The sequence below is a fragment of the Aspergillus caelatus genome (genome assembly GCF_009193585.1).
Source record: "Aspergillus caelatus strain CBS 763.97 unplaced genomic scaffold BDV27scaffold_12, whole genome shotgun sequence".
Taxonomy (NCBI): Eukaryota; Fungi; Ascomycota; class Eurotiomycetes; order Eurotiales; family Aspergillaceae; genus Aspergillus; species Aspergillus caelatus.
Window position 1 is genome coordinate 27,651 of NW_022475275.1, and position 14,270 is coordinate 41,920.

At 47.8% G+C, this 14,270-nt stretch overlaps 5 protein-coding genes across 5 annotated transcripts; 2 read left to right on the forward strand and 3 right to left on the reverse strand.

Moving 5' to 3' along the window:
- Positions 1–724: 724 nt before the first annotated feature.
- On the forward strand, positions 725–1,849 carry BDV27DRAFT_120831 (SUMO ligase MMS21). Its single transcript, XM_032065219.1, has 2 exons — positions 725–1,000; positions 1,067–1,849. The coding sequence occupies exons 1-2, from the start codon at positions 732–734 to the stop codon at positions 1,800–1,802; spliced, it is 1,005 nt and encodes a 334-aa protein (XP_031932456.1). The 5' UTR covers positions 725–731; the 3' UTR covers positions 1,803–1,849.
- Positions 1,850–1,864: 15 nt separating this feature from the next.
- Positions 1,865–4,158, reverse strand: BDV27DRAFT_120833 (putative mitochondrial dicarboxylate carrier protein). The gene is made up of 4 exons (XM_032065220.1): positions 3,995–4,158; positions 3,765–3,942; positions 2,657–3,674; positions 1,865–2,586 (listed from the first exon to the last, which is right to left on the reverse strand). Exons 3-4 carry the CDS (start codon positions 3,550–3,552, stop codon positions 2,538–2,540), a joined length of 945 nt encoding a protein of 314 aa, XP_031932457.1. The 5' UTR covers positions 3,553–3,674; positions 3,765–3,942; positions 3,995–4,158; the 3' UTR covers positions 1,865–2,537.
- Positions 4,159–7,278: 3,120 nt separating this feature from the next.
- On the reverse strand, positions 7,279–8,162 carry BDV27DRAFT_120838 (EF-hand domain-containing protein). The gene is made up of 5 exons (XM_032065221.1): positions 8,097–8,162; positions 7,983–8,036; positions 7,912–7,927; positions 7,728–7,853; positions 7,279–7,661 (listed from the first exon to the last, which is right to left on the reverse strand). Exons 1-5 carry the CDS (start codon positions 8,097–8,099, stop codon positions 7,618–7,620), a joined length of 243 nt encoding a protein of 80 aa, XP_031932458.1. The 5' UTR covers positions 8,100–8,162; the 3' UTR covers positions 7,279–7,617.
- A 1,350-nt stretch (positions 8,163–9,512) lies between these two features.
- On the reverse strand, positions 9,513–12,163 carry acuF (phosphoenolpyruvate carboxykinase PCK1). The gene is made up of 4 exons (XM_032065222.1): positions 11,901–12,163; positions 11,694–11,769; positions 11,434–11,634; positions 9,513–11,107 (listed from the first exon to the last, which is right to left on the reverse strand). Exons 1-4 carry the CDS (start codon positions 12,080–12,082, stop codon positions 9,764–9,766), a joined length of 1,803 nt encoding a protein of 600 aa, XP_031932459.1. The 5' UTR covers positions 12,083–12,163; the 3' UTR covers positions 9,513–9,763.
- Positions 12,164–12,384: 221 nt separating this feature from the next.
- Positions 12,385–12,921, forward strand: BDV27DRAFT_120841 (uncharacterized protein). Its single transcript, XM_032065223.1, has 2 exons — positions 12,385–12,556; positions 12,613–12,921. Exons 1-2 carry the CDS (start codon positions 12,520–12,522, stop codon positions 12,783–12,785), a joined length of 210 nt encoding a protein of 69 aa, XP_031932460.1. The 5' UTR covers positions 12,385–12,519; the 3' UTR covers positions 12,786–12,921.
- Positions 12,922–14,270: the final 1,349 nt, after the last annotated feature.

Consider the following 14,270-nt stretch of genomic DNA (forward strand, 5'->3'; position numbering starts at 1 on the left):
CGTCGCGTCGCGTGTATAATCTCTTATCAACCAAGCCATCACTCACTCCAATACCGATTCCTCCCCACCAAAAACAGCAGGACAAACGCCCTCGCTCTCCAATCCACCTCAAAAATACGAAGTCGCACATCGCCCAGAACCCAACTCCAAGTGCGCAACTAAGCTTTCCCCAACCAGAAAACCCACCTACCAACAATTCACCCACGCCAACCATCACCAAAACCAAGAAACGACCAAGACCCCGACAAAGAAAATAAAAAGAAAAGACAAGAAAAGAAAGGGGGAAAAAAATGACAACCCCAAGTACATCACGACACCGATCCCGCCACTTAAGCAGCAGCGCCCAACGCCATACCCAAACCCTAAGCCAACGATCCCGAGCCACAACACCCCCACTCCCAGCCTACGAAGCGCCGATCGCACCCCTGCACACCACAGCCCAAAACAAGCTCCTATCACTCCTTAAATCGCAGTCGCTGCGACCATTGAAGACGCATCTCCAGCACGCGGAGGAGAAGCTGACCGATTCGGCTGGGGAGGTTAATGAGCGGCTTACTGATGCGCGGGTGCGGTTGCAGCGATTGAAGGAGCGGAGGGGGGAGAGGGAGAATTTTGATGAGAGGGAGGAGGATGGGGTGCAGCGACAGCAGGAGGATACTGATGATTGGGAGGAGAGGTTGAGGGAGTTGGAGGGGAGGGTGGGTGGTGTTACGGAACGGTTAGAGGCGAGGATGCGGGGGACAATTGATGGGGAGGTTAGGGTTGATGGGTTGGTTGGGGTTCTAGGGACGGTTGAGAGGGAGGTTGAGCAGGATGGCAGTTCTGAGAGGAGTATGAGGAGGAGGACTAGAGGGCGAGGCGGGGAGGAAGACGATGATGAGGATGATGAGGATTACGAGGAGGCGGAGAGAGAGGACGAAAGTGTGCCGCCGTCGAGGAGGTTGGATGAGTTACTTGGGGAGAATTATGTGGAGTGGGATAAGCGTTCTTTGACGCAGAAGTATGTATATGTTCTATTGTTGGTTTTATCTGATTTTGAGGCTGATTGGGATGTTTTGTGCGCCAGGTACTCGTCCAACAATGCTTACATTGGGTTCTATCGGATTATTCACGAAGCGAAACACCCCGGCGAAGATATTCCTCCCCTACCGCATGCATCAACGTGGTTCTCACATCTGGAAGATCCAACTAAGGCTTCGGCGCAAACGCCCGATTCCTCGGTCCGGCGCACGCGTCGTCGGAGATCTCCATCTCCGGCGGACTCGGATGAGATCGCCATCGAGAGCGAGCGCATATCGCTCAAGTGCCCCCTTACTTTACTTTACTTCCAGGACCCTGTGACAAGTACCAAATGTCCGCATAGCTTTGAACGCGAGGCGATTGAAGATATGATTGCGCATAGTTCGACGACTGTTCCCGCGCCCCAGCCGGCGGGAGCCGCCGGCCGCAGCGCACGTCGTGTTCGCTCCGTTAAGTGTCCGGTGTGCTCGGTTGTCTTGACTGCGGCTGATCTCCGGTCGGATCCTGTTTTGGTTAGGAGGGTGCGCCGATATGAAGCAGCGTTGAGACGGGAAGCGGAAGATGATGAGTTATCCGACGGGGCGCGGAGGAGACGGTCTGGGGCGAGGAAAAGTGGGATCACTCTCGTTGACGATGACGGGGCCGAGGACGAAAATGGGATGGATGTGGATCCGGAAGAGAATTCGGATTCAGATCGTAGGCAGGACGAGGAAAGTTTCGGCAGCCAAGATCATGTACGAATCAAACAGGAGATGAGTACAGCTCCTGTCGATGATGATTAGTTGATGATCATTTCGAATAATACCTCTGTAAATTCAATAGATACCGGACGGCGTTGCTCGGGTTTCAAACAAAATTGTTCTAGTTTGTTATTCAACTAACCTCTTCTGAGAATTGATATTATTGATTGACCCGGGATTAAACATGTCTGGCAATCGGAACTGCTTCCTGGAGTACATACAACACCCGCTGAAAGCTGGAGCATAAACCATGATCTCCGCATGTCCCACTAAAGTTGACATGAGATAACAGAAACCCAAGTAAACTCCAGTACGCCCGCAGTAAACAATACTAACATCAGAAGAAGAAAAGCCAGAAGAAAAAAGAAAAACAATTCAAGACCGCACTAACAGGGGTATTTTCCAAGGGGCTATTGTTCTGCCTCAAAGTCGTCATAGGACACACGGCTTTGTTCCTAATAACGTGCTGATATTCTCGATACGCATCCGATAAACAGCTCGCTAAAAGACTTCCAGCTGAACAACAAGTAGCGGGATATTCTATTAACACAGAGCTCTAGAGCGACTAGAACTGGATGATTCTGCTGCGGTCGCATCGTATTCTGGACGTCGCACTTCCCAGAGTGAACAGGAAGCAAACGTCCTTGGGTCCGATAGCGCAAGAAGATCGGTGATTCAATCATTGGAAGTCGACACATTCGAGCGAAACTCAACACGTTTCTTTCTCTACACCAAGCGACTCTTGAACTGTCGTCCAATTAATGAATGTTGACTCGTTTACTTGGTAATGAGGTTGAGATAATCCGCCACGATAAGCGTGACCATCCTAAAGTGGGTCCGTGGGGTTAGTGATAAGCACTTAAGTAAAAAACGGCGTGGAGAGTGGGGAGACTAACGCATGGGGTGCGATCCGCACATAGTACGTCCCGAATCCGCGGTAAAACCTCAACCAACCCTCATCCTTGGCAACTTTGCGAGCGCAATCCAGAACACCCTTGTACGGCACCTGGCCGGTCTTAGGATTTTTCTGCTGCTTCTGCAGACGAGTCTTGATGAAGTCGAAGGGTAAAGAAAGGAAGCTGGCAAAGAAACCAGCGATCGCGGAAGCAGCAAAAGTCTGGTTTTGAGCCGACAAGGACGTATGGGCCTTCAACTGAGCCTTAGATTCAGCAAAGAAGGTCAACTGACCGACATTGAGAGCCATGGCCCGCACAACGGTCGGTAAAGCTCCGGCCCACAAGGCTGGGATGCCCTCATTCTTGGAGATGCGGAAGAGTGCATCCACCACCGAACGGTAGTTTGCTCGCGCCTCTGGGGGCTTCAAGCCGTCGGACTGCATGCGCACAAGGGCTAAATCGGCCGGATTACCAATCATAGCAGCAATTCCACCAGCGGTGAGACCCGCACCGGCGCGCTCCGCGAAAGTGACCTTTCTATTTGCGGCTTCGGCGCGTTTATTGAGCGTTTTGCTAAAAGTATCGAAGAAACCCAGACGGGCAGTAGTGTAGACAGCCTGGCGGAGTAAGCCTGCCGACAGACCAGTATAGAGATCAAGGATCTTTCCACCGGCAATGATATCGCGGGCAACGCCGAACGCGGTCGGGCGAGGGCCGGTTCGTACACCCTCCCCTGCCAACTGAAGGCGCACCTTGATCATGTCAATTGGCTGGATGACGGTGGTCGCTGTCATGCCCGCTAGGCCACCATTAATGAAAGGAAGGGCCGTGCGGGTGTAGGGGTGGTGTAGAAAGTCCATCGCGGCCTGAGATTCTTTGGTAGTTGGAGAAGCCATTTTGCTGATCGCAAAGAGGAATTACAATAAGCCTGGAAGGTCAGCACACCGTTGTGATACCTGGTGGGAATTTAAGCAGATGATGATAAGAGTAATGAGAGCAGAGCACGTGCGATCATTCACTAGTCGATGGTAGAAGTAATCAGGAGACGTTACGCAAGTGCGGCTGGAGACGTATGACGGTGAGGAGAAAAAGAATTGATGAAGCTTACCAGCGAAGGATACGGTAGTATATAGCGGGATACTACACGAGAGACACGAAAGGAGGGGAAGAGGAGGAATAGAAACAGATCCGAAAATAGAATCCGACGTGGACGAGAAAAAGCAGGGAGGTAAGTGAGGGGAAAGAAAAGAGATCGACTGAAATAGAAGGAAACAGTAGAGTGAGTTCTGGTAGCCAGTCAGATGATGAAGCGTGACACTGCGGGGGATTGAACAGCACATGTACAGTCAAGAAATTTGGTTCAGTGCTAGAGGATATTCTCGGGTTATAAGTTTTTTTTGGTAAAAAAGTTAACGAGGAAAGCATGAATTAGGAACCGACCTTATTTCCGAACCAGGCACGGTCAAGGCGAATGGCGATACATTAGAGAACGAAACGAAGCTGACTGGCAAGTAAGTAGTAGTACTTTCTCATGTAGCGATCTTCGCTGGATACTAATACCTAAGGAGGTCCCCACAATCTAAGCATGTCTCCGGTCCCTCTGGTACCTCTCCATACACGTCATAGTACTAAGCAAAGCTCTAGAGTAAGGATTAACCTATGCATCAAGCCGCTACGAATGCGGGGAACATTCATGTTGCTGAAGACTCTGGGGGCAACGATCTCTTCATTAAATCGTATAATAATTTTTTTTTAACTAGATTTCTAGTCAGGAGACATAATCTGGATATCATGATCTGGAATACTAAAATGATGAGAGTTCCCCTCTTTCTCAGCCAAAGTATATTCACTCGAACCATAGTCATAGTCATGGAATAGTACTATGTATGTACTAGTACAAGCTCCACTGCATGTCACGTTCTATGCAAGTGGGGGGTCGTAATATTACCGTATCGATGCTTCACTCGGGGAAGAACTAGTCCGTTTGTGGTTCCACGATAACCCGATCGATTTTCCGATACCTGATCAATCTATGAGAATACTGTCTATTTGCACGAAGACCAAAATGCATTTTCAAATCTGTCAGTAATTATATAAAGGATACAGATACTTAACTATACATATTGATAATTATATATAAATTGAACCAGCCAAATGCGTATTCAATCTATATACGTATGTGCGCATGTACTATACAGGCGATCTTCAAACAAATACCAGTCCATCCACCCGAGCCAGGCGTACCCGAGGATATGATAAATACTAAGTGGTAAGATCGACTGTATGACTGAGTAATTTTCTTCCGCCGTGCTGGCTCGGGCGACTCCCCGGGACCCAATCGGAGGAGCGCAATTACTGAGGCCTTGAACCTATGATGGGAGTGTGTCTGCCCGGAATTTGTAGGGGCGGCACATGTATCTTCATACAGACCTAGCCATAGGCCTGTTTGTGGTCAGTTCAAAGACCGTTCTGCATATAGTTATTCCGTTTGATTTCGCAATTTCATTAAGATACATCGCAACGACAACTGAAAACATATCCGTATCTCCATTCACCCACACAAGTCCTAGTCCTTTCCTCCGAGGGATACCCGGGGCCCGATAACCGGCACTTACTATACACATTAAGGCAAGTAGCAAGAAAATTGATTAAATAGGATTAGGTTCCTTTACGAGTCAGCAATAAGGCAATATACTGCACGACACATGGAATCCGGACAACTGTTCTCCGGTATAGATGGGATACTCATTAGGGGTTAGTGATGACTACATCGCGTACCACCGTACGGGCGTCCAGTTTCTCAAAAGTCTGCCTTGGTGTACTGGACAATAACTGGTCCCATTGTACATGCACTTCCTGGCTGGATAGCTTGGTACTTTCCGAGAAGAAAGTGTACTACTATGTAGAACTTTCAGTATCGAATCGAATTAACACCCCTGATACGATCTATGACTGGGTATAGGGAGTACTTTCTATTGGTCAATGGTTACCAAACCGCTAGGTGACAAAAGATCGACTTCTGTATTGTGGGCTGTATGAAATCGGAAAATATCGTTCACGTGGTCAGGTTGTGCAGATACAAGTCGACACATCCTACCTGGAAACACTAATAGAGAATACCGTACAAACCTCAACAGGCCAAGATACAGTCAACCCAGTCCAATTCTAAATGATCAACCCCCAACAAATCCACGGAGCCATAGCCGCGGAAAACATTCCGGCAAAGAGATGCCCAACGGCATAGGTCGTCGGACTGCCAAGGACGACTCATCATGGTCAGGGTCGTCTCAGTTCTTACTCGGGCCAGAACCGGGAGTCCCAGGCGGAAGCTGGACGGGAGGCGGGAAGTAAAGGGTGGAAAGTCGGTAATGAGTTGTTCTCCACCCGCTTAGCTACGAGGTCAGTGTGCCGATAGAGTATCCGGAGCTCTTATCGTGGGTGCCTATCGAACTGTCAACTAAACCTTGTGGGGAGCTAGGGCTTTGGCAAATCATCGAATTGCCGATTCTCGCTGTTTCTATCGGAGGTTTAATCACGTTGGTTATCACGAAGCCATCGTTGGTTGATAACGGTCGCGGGTGGTTATTGGATTTCTTGGTGACCTTATGTTGAGGCTGTACGCAGGTCTTTTCTGCAACTCGCATTGCAATCATAGAGCTGGACCTCCTGGGGATGGACCGTTAGAAGTAAGTTGAATATATGGTTGGATCCTAAGACTCATGGCAATGCTGCCGCACAGAAGAGCCCTAAGACGAGGACAATAACACGAAGGTTTTATTCAAGTGCCCCGGATAACTTAGTCCCTGCACCGAAGAAGGACAAGAAAAGGAAGAAAAGGAATTGTGAATCTGCTTGCAATCATTCGACGGGCTTTACAGAGATTCGCGAAGATACCCCCAACAAGAAACCAATTGAACAGGTCCCATCGTATCACATCATCTATTGAGCCTTGCAATGGCTACGTTGAAACCTTGAACAGAACTTGCCTCGGGTAGTCTCCCCTCGGAGCTATCACCACCTCCTTTACAAGTTTTCATGGCTCGGTATGAGAAACATGCTAATGCTGCTGCCAAGCGAGTTATATACGGTTCCCGTGGAAGCTGGATTTCTATCTCGAGATTGTGAAAGTGAATTACCCTAATCCACTGCTTAAACTGCTCGATAGGTACCTTGACCACGGTGGAAACATGCGGACGATTAGGATTTGTGTTTTATTATATCTCAATCCCCCCTTTGCAAAATACATCCTCTAACTTTTTAACTACAAATTGTGTTAGTATGACCCTGTATCTGAATCACCCATCAATATTCGAGGATCTTCAGTTGAAGGATATCCTACTAACAAATATCATCATCGTCTTCGAGTTTTATTAAACAACAATCCGGGGGTTACTTGCCTCGGTCGACTAATGTGCATTGCAAGGGTGTTTTACTGAATCTTTCCAAGCACTGATTTGAGGTATACAATACGTAGAAGGTCTTTTGACTTGGCCAACAACCTTCAACAATAAACACGCTTTTACTCGAACGAAAGGTCTAGGTTTCCAGTACTAAGTACATGCAATTGAATCTTTCAGAATTCTTTTATCATTAATCAGTTGACTGATACATAAAGTAACAACCCCATACCTCCTAAATTACAGTAAACTGTCATCTATAACGACAAACCAGATAGTCATGAGCGCGAGGGTCACTATCAGATTGACCGAAGACAACTACACAAATGATTGCCAGGCAGCGCAGAGCACTGTTTTGACGTAGACGATTAGTAGACAGCTGATGGCCGGTCACGTCGCCATCGACATTATATGTAGACTTGACATTGCAACTAAATTATTCGACGATTGCGCATGTACCCTAAGGCTGTTATGCAACTTGACTGCTCAACTCCAGATAATAAACAGGCTTGTCTGGAAATCTATTATCACGAGATTCGATATTACGTCTAGTTCCTTAAACCCCTAGTTGTTGCTCTCCGACCGTTTACCATATGCTGCGAGAAACTCTGTTCATTCCAGTAAGTATGAGCGAGCTTTGATGCTGGATGGACCTGCAGGCGGAGCTAACATACCGCCGAATGAAATTTTGCCATCGCCGTTCCAGTCCAGCTTTTGGATGTGATTATTGATATCTTCTTCGGTCAAATTTATGCGCCCTTCTTCTATAGCAGCCTTGAGCTCATCATAATCGATAAAATCTAATGGATATAAAGCGTGAGATATTGGAGGCAGTAGTTCGACAGGGAACGGACTTACCATCATAGTTCTTGTTCTATAATATTTACTGACATTAGCAGAGTTTGTACATATCGACCGCATGTACTCACAAGCTTATGGAACTCTTCCGTCACCCTGTCTCTCTCTTCACGGGAGTAGGGAGGCTATCGTATCGGTGATGTTAGTACAAGGTAGAAATTATGAAGGAGAGCCGAGCAACTCACCATATTGTAGTTTGCTCAATAGGGTCTTGTTTCACTTGTAGAATTGGGAGTTTGCACCAGGATCTGAGTTGACTTTGCGAGACGAGGCAGATTAAATAGCCAGGCCGATAGGTGGGGCTTTCACGCTCCAGTTTGCCATAGTGGGGATGGCTGTGTTCAGCTCAGCTGAAGTGAGGGGTACATGCATGTAGATTGGCAAAAGTAGGTGCTTCGGAATAACACCATTGCTCCACTCTTTTGGTGGGAAGAGATTTGGTCCTAAAGTGAAATGCAATGTGGCATGCGATGTGAGTCTCAAGTGGCTATACGAGTGGTGGCACAAAGTTGCCGTTCTCAGAGCCCAAGAGAATGTCGAAAGTGATCCCAATATCTACACCTTAGCACAGGGATATTCTGAAATGGGTCCCACAGAAACACTCAGTCTAACCAAAGGCAGCAAAGGTGACTCTTCTTCTTTATCTCGAGATATAGCCAACAAACGTAAGTGCTTCAATGGGCCAATCTAGCAACGCATCAACCAGTTGCACTAGCATAACTGGGCACCGCACATGCTAACTCTGCCCGATAGTCTTTGCTGAAAGAGCATTGGTAAGGTATCCTTTGGTGTGTGGGTGTGAGTGTGGGTCCACATCAACTTAACAGTATAAATTAAATGGGAATATACGCAATACATTAACTTGCTATTATCTGCAGCTAAGCAACTCACCAATAGAAGCTTTTACTAATCTGTTTCTACAGAAAATTGGAATGAAGCTTCACGATATGCTCCGAACTTGATTTTCTCCGCTCATTTGGATATGGAGGCAAGCAAGTGATGCTCTGCTCTTGCACATGTGGGAGATATCAACTTTTTAAATTATGCCACTAAGTGTATTCCTCGCTTGGTTGCTCCACATAGTGAGTGATGTCACAGGCGATAATACATGGCTCTGGCGATGGAACTCCATCAACGATATGGTTGATTTAAAATCCAGAATGCAGTGCCTTCAGCATTGAGAAATGCGTGTAGAGACTTATAGAATATGGTGTATTTGCCTTAAGTGCTTGCTGGTGTGCACGGTTACATACGATGTTCGGATGATTACAGATCATTCCAGCTACAAGCGCTCTGTATGTTTCTTCTTACGGATAACTGATTAGAAATGCATGGAGAGGTGGAGAAAAAATGAAAGAGAATTGGTGAAGGATCCACTAAGATAGAACTAACTGACCGTTGAGCCGGATTGGTTCCTAAGCTGGTGGGGTTAGTTAGCTCAGATCTGAGTAAATCTTTCTTATTTTTATTTATTTTCTTTTTAATTTTTTGAAGACCACCTGAGAGTTGTTAGGCTGATTGTTGATACACTTTCTTCGTAGAGGCGGCAAAGAGGAATGAGGGTGAAAAAGCACTACTAGGAGAAAAGGTGGGCATGCATATATTTAAGTCTAGCATATAATTTCATTCCTTTTTATTTCACAGGTACTATGGACCAGTCTGGATAGCCAAACCCATATTCAATCATAAAGGAAAAAGTATAACCGAACAGAATGCGAAATGGTATGACCCAGCTTGTCTTGTCAAGCTTTTTTAAATGACCCAAAGAATAGAACGCGACACGCCATGCAATATAGAAAAGCAAAAGGGAATCAGTTGACAAAAGGAAATCAAGCAAAAAATAGCAAACATTTTATGCCAGCACTGGACCAGCCTCGATAACCTCCTTGGTTGCCTGGTCGGCGTACTTGGTGAAGTTCTCGTTAAACAGCTTGGCGAGCTTGTTGACCTCATCCTTGAAGCTGGTGGATGCAGTCCAGCTGTTCTTGGGGTTCAGAAGCTCAGATGGAACATTGGGGCAGCTCTTGGGCACGTGGAGGTTGAAAACATCGTAGACCTCGTACTCGGCGTTGGCCAACTCGCCGCTGTGGATGGCATCCAAGATGGCACGGGTGTACTTGAGAGGGCAACGCTTACCGCCAGTGGTGGCGCCAGCGCCAACCCAGCCGGTGTTGAGCAACCAAGCATTGGCCTTGTGCTGCGAGATCTTCTCAGCCAGCATGGTAGCGTAGCGCATGGGGTGGAGAGCCAAGAAAGGCTGGGCGAAGCAAGAGGAGAAAGTGGCCTGGGGCTCAGTCACACCGTCCTCAGTGCCGGCCATCTTGGAGGTGTAACCAGAGATGAAGTGGAACATAGTCTGCTCGGTGGTGAGCTTCGAGATCGGAGGCAGGACACCGCGAGCGTCACAAGTAAGGAGAATAATGTTTGTAGGGTGCTTGTCAGAGATGCAAGGAATCTTGGCGTTATCGATGTACTCAATGGGGTAAGCACAACGGGTGTTCTCAGTCAAAGTCGAGTCATCGTAGTTGACAACACGGCTGATGGGGTCGAAAACAACGTTCTCGAGGACGGATCCGAAGCGGATGGCGTTGAAAATATCGGGTTCCTTCTCGGCAGAGAGACCAATGCACTTGGCGTAGCAACCACCCTCAATGTTGAAGACACCACGGTCGGTCCAGCAGTGCTCGTCGTCACCAATCAGGGCACGGTTAGGGTCGGCAGAAAGAGTAGTCTTGCCAGTTCCAGAAAGACCGAAGAAAACGGTAACATCTCCATTCTTACCCTCGTTGGCAGAAGAGTGGAGGGTCAGGACATTGTGCTTGACGGGCATCTCGTAGAACAGGACGGTGAAAACACCCTTCTTCATCTCTCCAGCATACTCGGTACCCAGGATAACCATCTCCTTCTCCGCGAAGTTGATGGCGACAGAGGTAGCAGAGGTCATACCCTCGGTAAAACGGTTGGCAGGGAAAGAGCCGGCGTTGTAGATGACATAGTCGGGATGGAAGTGCTTGAGCTCCTCTTGGGAAGGGCGGATAAGCATGTTCCTCATGAAGAGGGCATGGTAGGCACGAGCGCAGACAACACGAACACTGATGCGATATCTCTCATCCCAGCCGGCGAAACCATCAATGACATAGATACGGTTGCGGGTGTTGAGGTAGTCGACAGCACGCTCACGGTTGATACGCCAGACCTGTCAGACGGATTAGCTAATCAGCCCTATACGGATGACGTCATATGTTGTGAGACGGCGCTTTGAGACAGATGCATGTAGCCAGTGCATAAAAGCGCGCAACAGTGACACAAGCAAGGGCCAGAGTATTGGACTGCCACACGACATGCATAAAAATGCCTCATAAGATTATTGAGGTATTTTAGTTTGTCTCGCAGCATTCCTATCTCCACATCCCAAGAAAGCTTGGCCTCTCGGCCACGCAAAACACCAGCGATCTGCACTAGGGCAAAGCAAGGGGCAAAATGCGCGATATATGTGCGCATACAGAGTGGAGTAAAACTTACATCGGGAGTCATAGGCTTGTTAACGGGTCCCCACCAAATATCCTGCTCAGAAGATTCCTCCTTCACAATACGCTTATCTGAAGGGGAACGACCAGTTTTGGCGCCAGAGTAGGCAGTCAGGGCACCTGACGATGTGATGGCAGTACCAGTTTCGTATACAAGAGCATCTTCGTAGAGAGCAGCGACGGCAGGGTTAGCGATCTATTGAACGTTAGCGACAGGTCCTTCGGTTGTATACATCAAATAGGGCGGTATCATACAATAGCGACACGCTCGTAATCAATGTGGGCGTGCTCGTGAAGCTCTTCCTCCAGCTCGGTGTGACCCTTGCCAGGCCTAGTTGATAGATGTTAGCCATGACACCCGTACTAGACAAGAGTGGTTGATGGGAGATCAGAGGCCAGAGGTAGGCCAGTCCGACCTGGCCAGGATACAGGACGGTGAACTAAGAAAAGAGGGAGACGTACTGGACACCACCAGGGTGCAGAGCAGTGCGATTCACAGATGTGGCAACCATGGTTTTTAATGATGTTGAGTGATAGTTATTATTGCGCTGCTTTGCGACTTGTTGTTGGAAGAAATCTGTGTAGAGAGGACCTGGTTCTACTGGGGAAGCACGGGGTATATTAATGTTTTCAGCAGGAGCCATAATCACAGCAAAAGTAAGTCCAGAAGTCGTTTCAGTCTTCACCTCCGATATGCTTCTCCACAGTTTGACGGGAGATGTCGGGGCTGAGGACCGGGCTGAGGCAGCGTTGGTAACCGTGGAGAGTGTAAAATGCCTCTTGTGGGTTCTCCGACTTGTTCCGAACCCCAGATGTAGGCACGAAGTGGTTCCGGGAAGACGGGTCGGGTGCACCAACTAGAAGCAAGAAAATGCGATTTTCGGAATGAAAGTAAAGGGGTGTCTCTAGCTGATGATAACGCGCGGATGGTATCCAGTCAAGAAATGTCTCATGCAGGAGCAAGCTGCAGGTGTAATGAATTTTAGTGCGTGGGTGTGGGTGCCCAGGCGCAGGAATGCAAACTATGCTTAGGACGGGCTGAAAGTACCGCTGCAAACGACAGCTCGATCACCAATTATTTATGTCTTACATTCATTTGCCATTACACAATCCTCAAAGTATGTTCAGTCTGTATTTACTTTTACTACACAGAAATTGATCAATCAGTCCTCAGGGTTTATGCGGGCAGAGGGAAAAGTCAGCGAAGTGGTGACGTTGAATGATCTCAGTCTACTCTTTTTGTTCTACTTTGTTTGGGTCAAGCGGCCAAGACCCAAATTGCGGGGAGAACATTTTCGGCTAGACCTTTTGCTGCCGGACCGGGGGAGCTCGAGACCACATGGGTGAAAGCAAACGCTCTAGAAGAGTAACGACAATGTCGAAATGCCCAGGTGGCGCAGTATCGCCCCCGAAAGTGTGCCTATCTTTAGCCCCTCTTCAGGGTAACAATCGATAGAAACCAATAATCACTTCATTCTAACCAAACGAGACGTGCTCATGACGAAATCCCGGCTGAAGTCTCGGGTTCCCGTTCATCATTTTTAATGACGCTTTCCCCCTTTAGGCATGCTGTTAGTCATTCGGCTCCCGAGGCTAACCGTCACCAACCAATCAGAGGTCGCCTCTCTGTCTGATTTTCAATCCAACGTCACAAAGTGGGCAGAAGATATTGCCGCGGTTTTCGCTCAGAAGGAGAAGAGGGTAGGCAGTCATTGTAGGTGAAATTTGTTTTGAATACCATAGCAAAATACTTGCTCCTAGCATGGCAATATTACCCCCTTTCAAAGATATTATCCGGTATGAACTTTGCAGGATCCAAAATCTATCGTGGACCCATATGCCAGGAATGAGTTCCTGGAAGAGGCTCTGCATAATAGTTGATATTATCCACGAAAAAGCACATGAAAACCTGATCGCCCAGGAACTTCCGAGTCCCCCCCAAAATTTTCCGAGACACTACGTACTGGTCAGGCGCCCCTGGTCATTTCCCACGCGACGTCAAGTGATAAGCGCTTTTCGGCCAAGAATTTACCAGTGTCGACTGACTCGACCCAATGACGGCGTAGACCTACTAAGAACACATGCCGGTAATCAATAGTACACTACCATCTCCCTACCACTAGGTTCCTTTTGTTATCTTACCTTCGTCTATACCCCGCATCCGAAACGCCTGGGCCACAACGGATCTCTTCCGGGCGCTAATCCTTCCCTGGAAATGGACAACATTCTCGGCTACAACGAACCCAGGCAACATTGCACACGACCAGATCAATGTTCAGAGTTGACGGATATTGATTCTTTCAATTCATGTAAAAATGCCATGGCTAGAACGATCAGGCTTCATATTGTGGAGATCCACAAATCGGGTAAGTTAGGAACATCAACTATTCCTAAAACAAGGCTCTATCACATTTCGGCCCAGGCTCTGCAGTTGGGTCGGGAAGTGGGTACGGAGGGTTCCTAATACGGAAGATTTAGGAAGGAGTCCGCCGTGAAGACGCAAAAATCGACACCTCTTACATAGTTCTAGGGGTAATTACTAAAAAAAGTGGAAAATGCCTCATAGTAGTCGATTCAGGAGTGGTCTGGACAGATTCTGAACAACCACAAGTAAAAAGTAAAAAGGGGGCATGCTGTCACCGACTTCGTAAACATTCATCCCTGTGATAGGGTGGAATGTGATAATAATCGCAGGCTTACCACCAATGAGGGTACCTATCTCACTGATGACTGAACATAGATGGCTGCTGTTGAATTCTACATGTCACGCAGCCCTACTCGTGGCCATTCGTTAGACTTGGCCAGAATCAGTCGGATGAAGATGGTAATGGG

Coding starts and splice junctions, on each gene's coding strand:
- BDV27DRAFT_120838 (XM_032065221.1), bottom strand. Junction 7,662..7,727: donor TGGCAAAATTTCATTCGGCG/GTATGTTAGCTC, acceptor TGGAATGAACAG/AGTTTCTCGCAGCATATGGT.
- BDV27DRAFT_120831 (XM_032065219.1), top strand. CDS start 732: ATGCGGGGGACAATTGATGGGGAGGTTAGGGTTGATGGGTTGGTTGGG. Junction 1,001..1,066: donor AAGCGTTCTTTGACGCAGAA/GTATGTATATGT, acceptor TTTGTGCGCCAG/GTACTCGTCCAACAATGCTT.
- BDV27DRAFT_120833 (XM_032065220.1), bottom strand. CDS start 3,552: ATGGCTTCTCCAACTACCAAAGAATCTCAGGCCGCGATGGACTTTCTA. Junction 2,587..2,656: donor GTGCGGATCGCACCCCATGC/GTTAGTCTCCCC, acceptor GACCCACTTTAG/GATGGTCACGCTTATCGTGG.
- acuF (XM_032065222.1), bottom strand. CDS start 12,082: ATGGCTCCTGCTGAAAACATTAATATACCCCGTGCTTCCCCAGTAGAA. Junction 11,770..11,900: donor CTGCACCCTGGTGGTGTCCA/GTACGTCTCCCT, acceptor TCTATCAACTAG/GCCTGGCAAGGGTCACACCG. Junction 11,108..11,433: donor ACAAGCCTATGACTCCCGAT/GTAAGTTTTACT, acceptor TCCGTCTGACAG/GTCTGGCGTATCAACCGTGA.
- BDV27DRAFT_120841 (XM_032065223.1), top strand. CDS start 12,520: ATGTCTTACATTCATTTGCCATTACACAATCCTCAAA. Junction 12,557..12,612: donor GCCATTACACAATCCTCAAA/GTATGTTCAGTC, acceptor ATCAGTCCTCAG/GGTTTATGCGGGCAGAGGGA.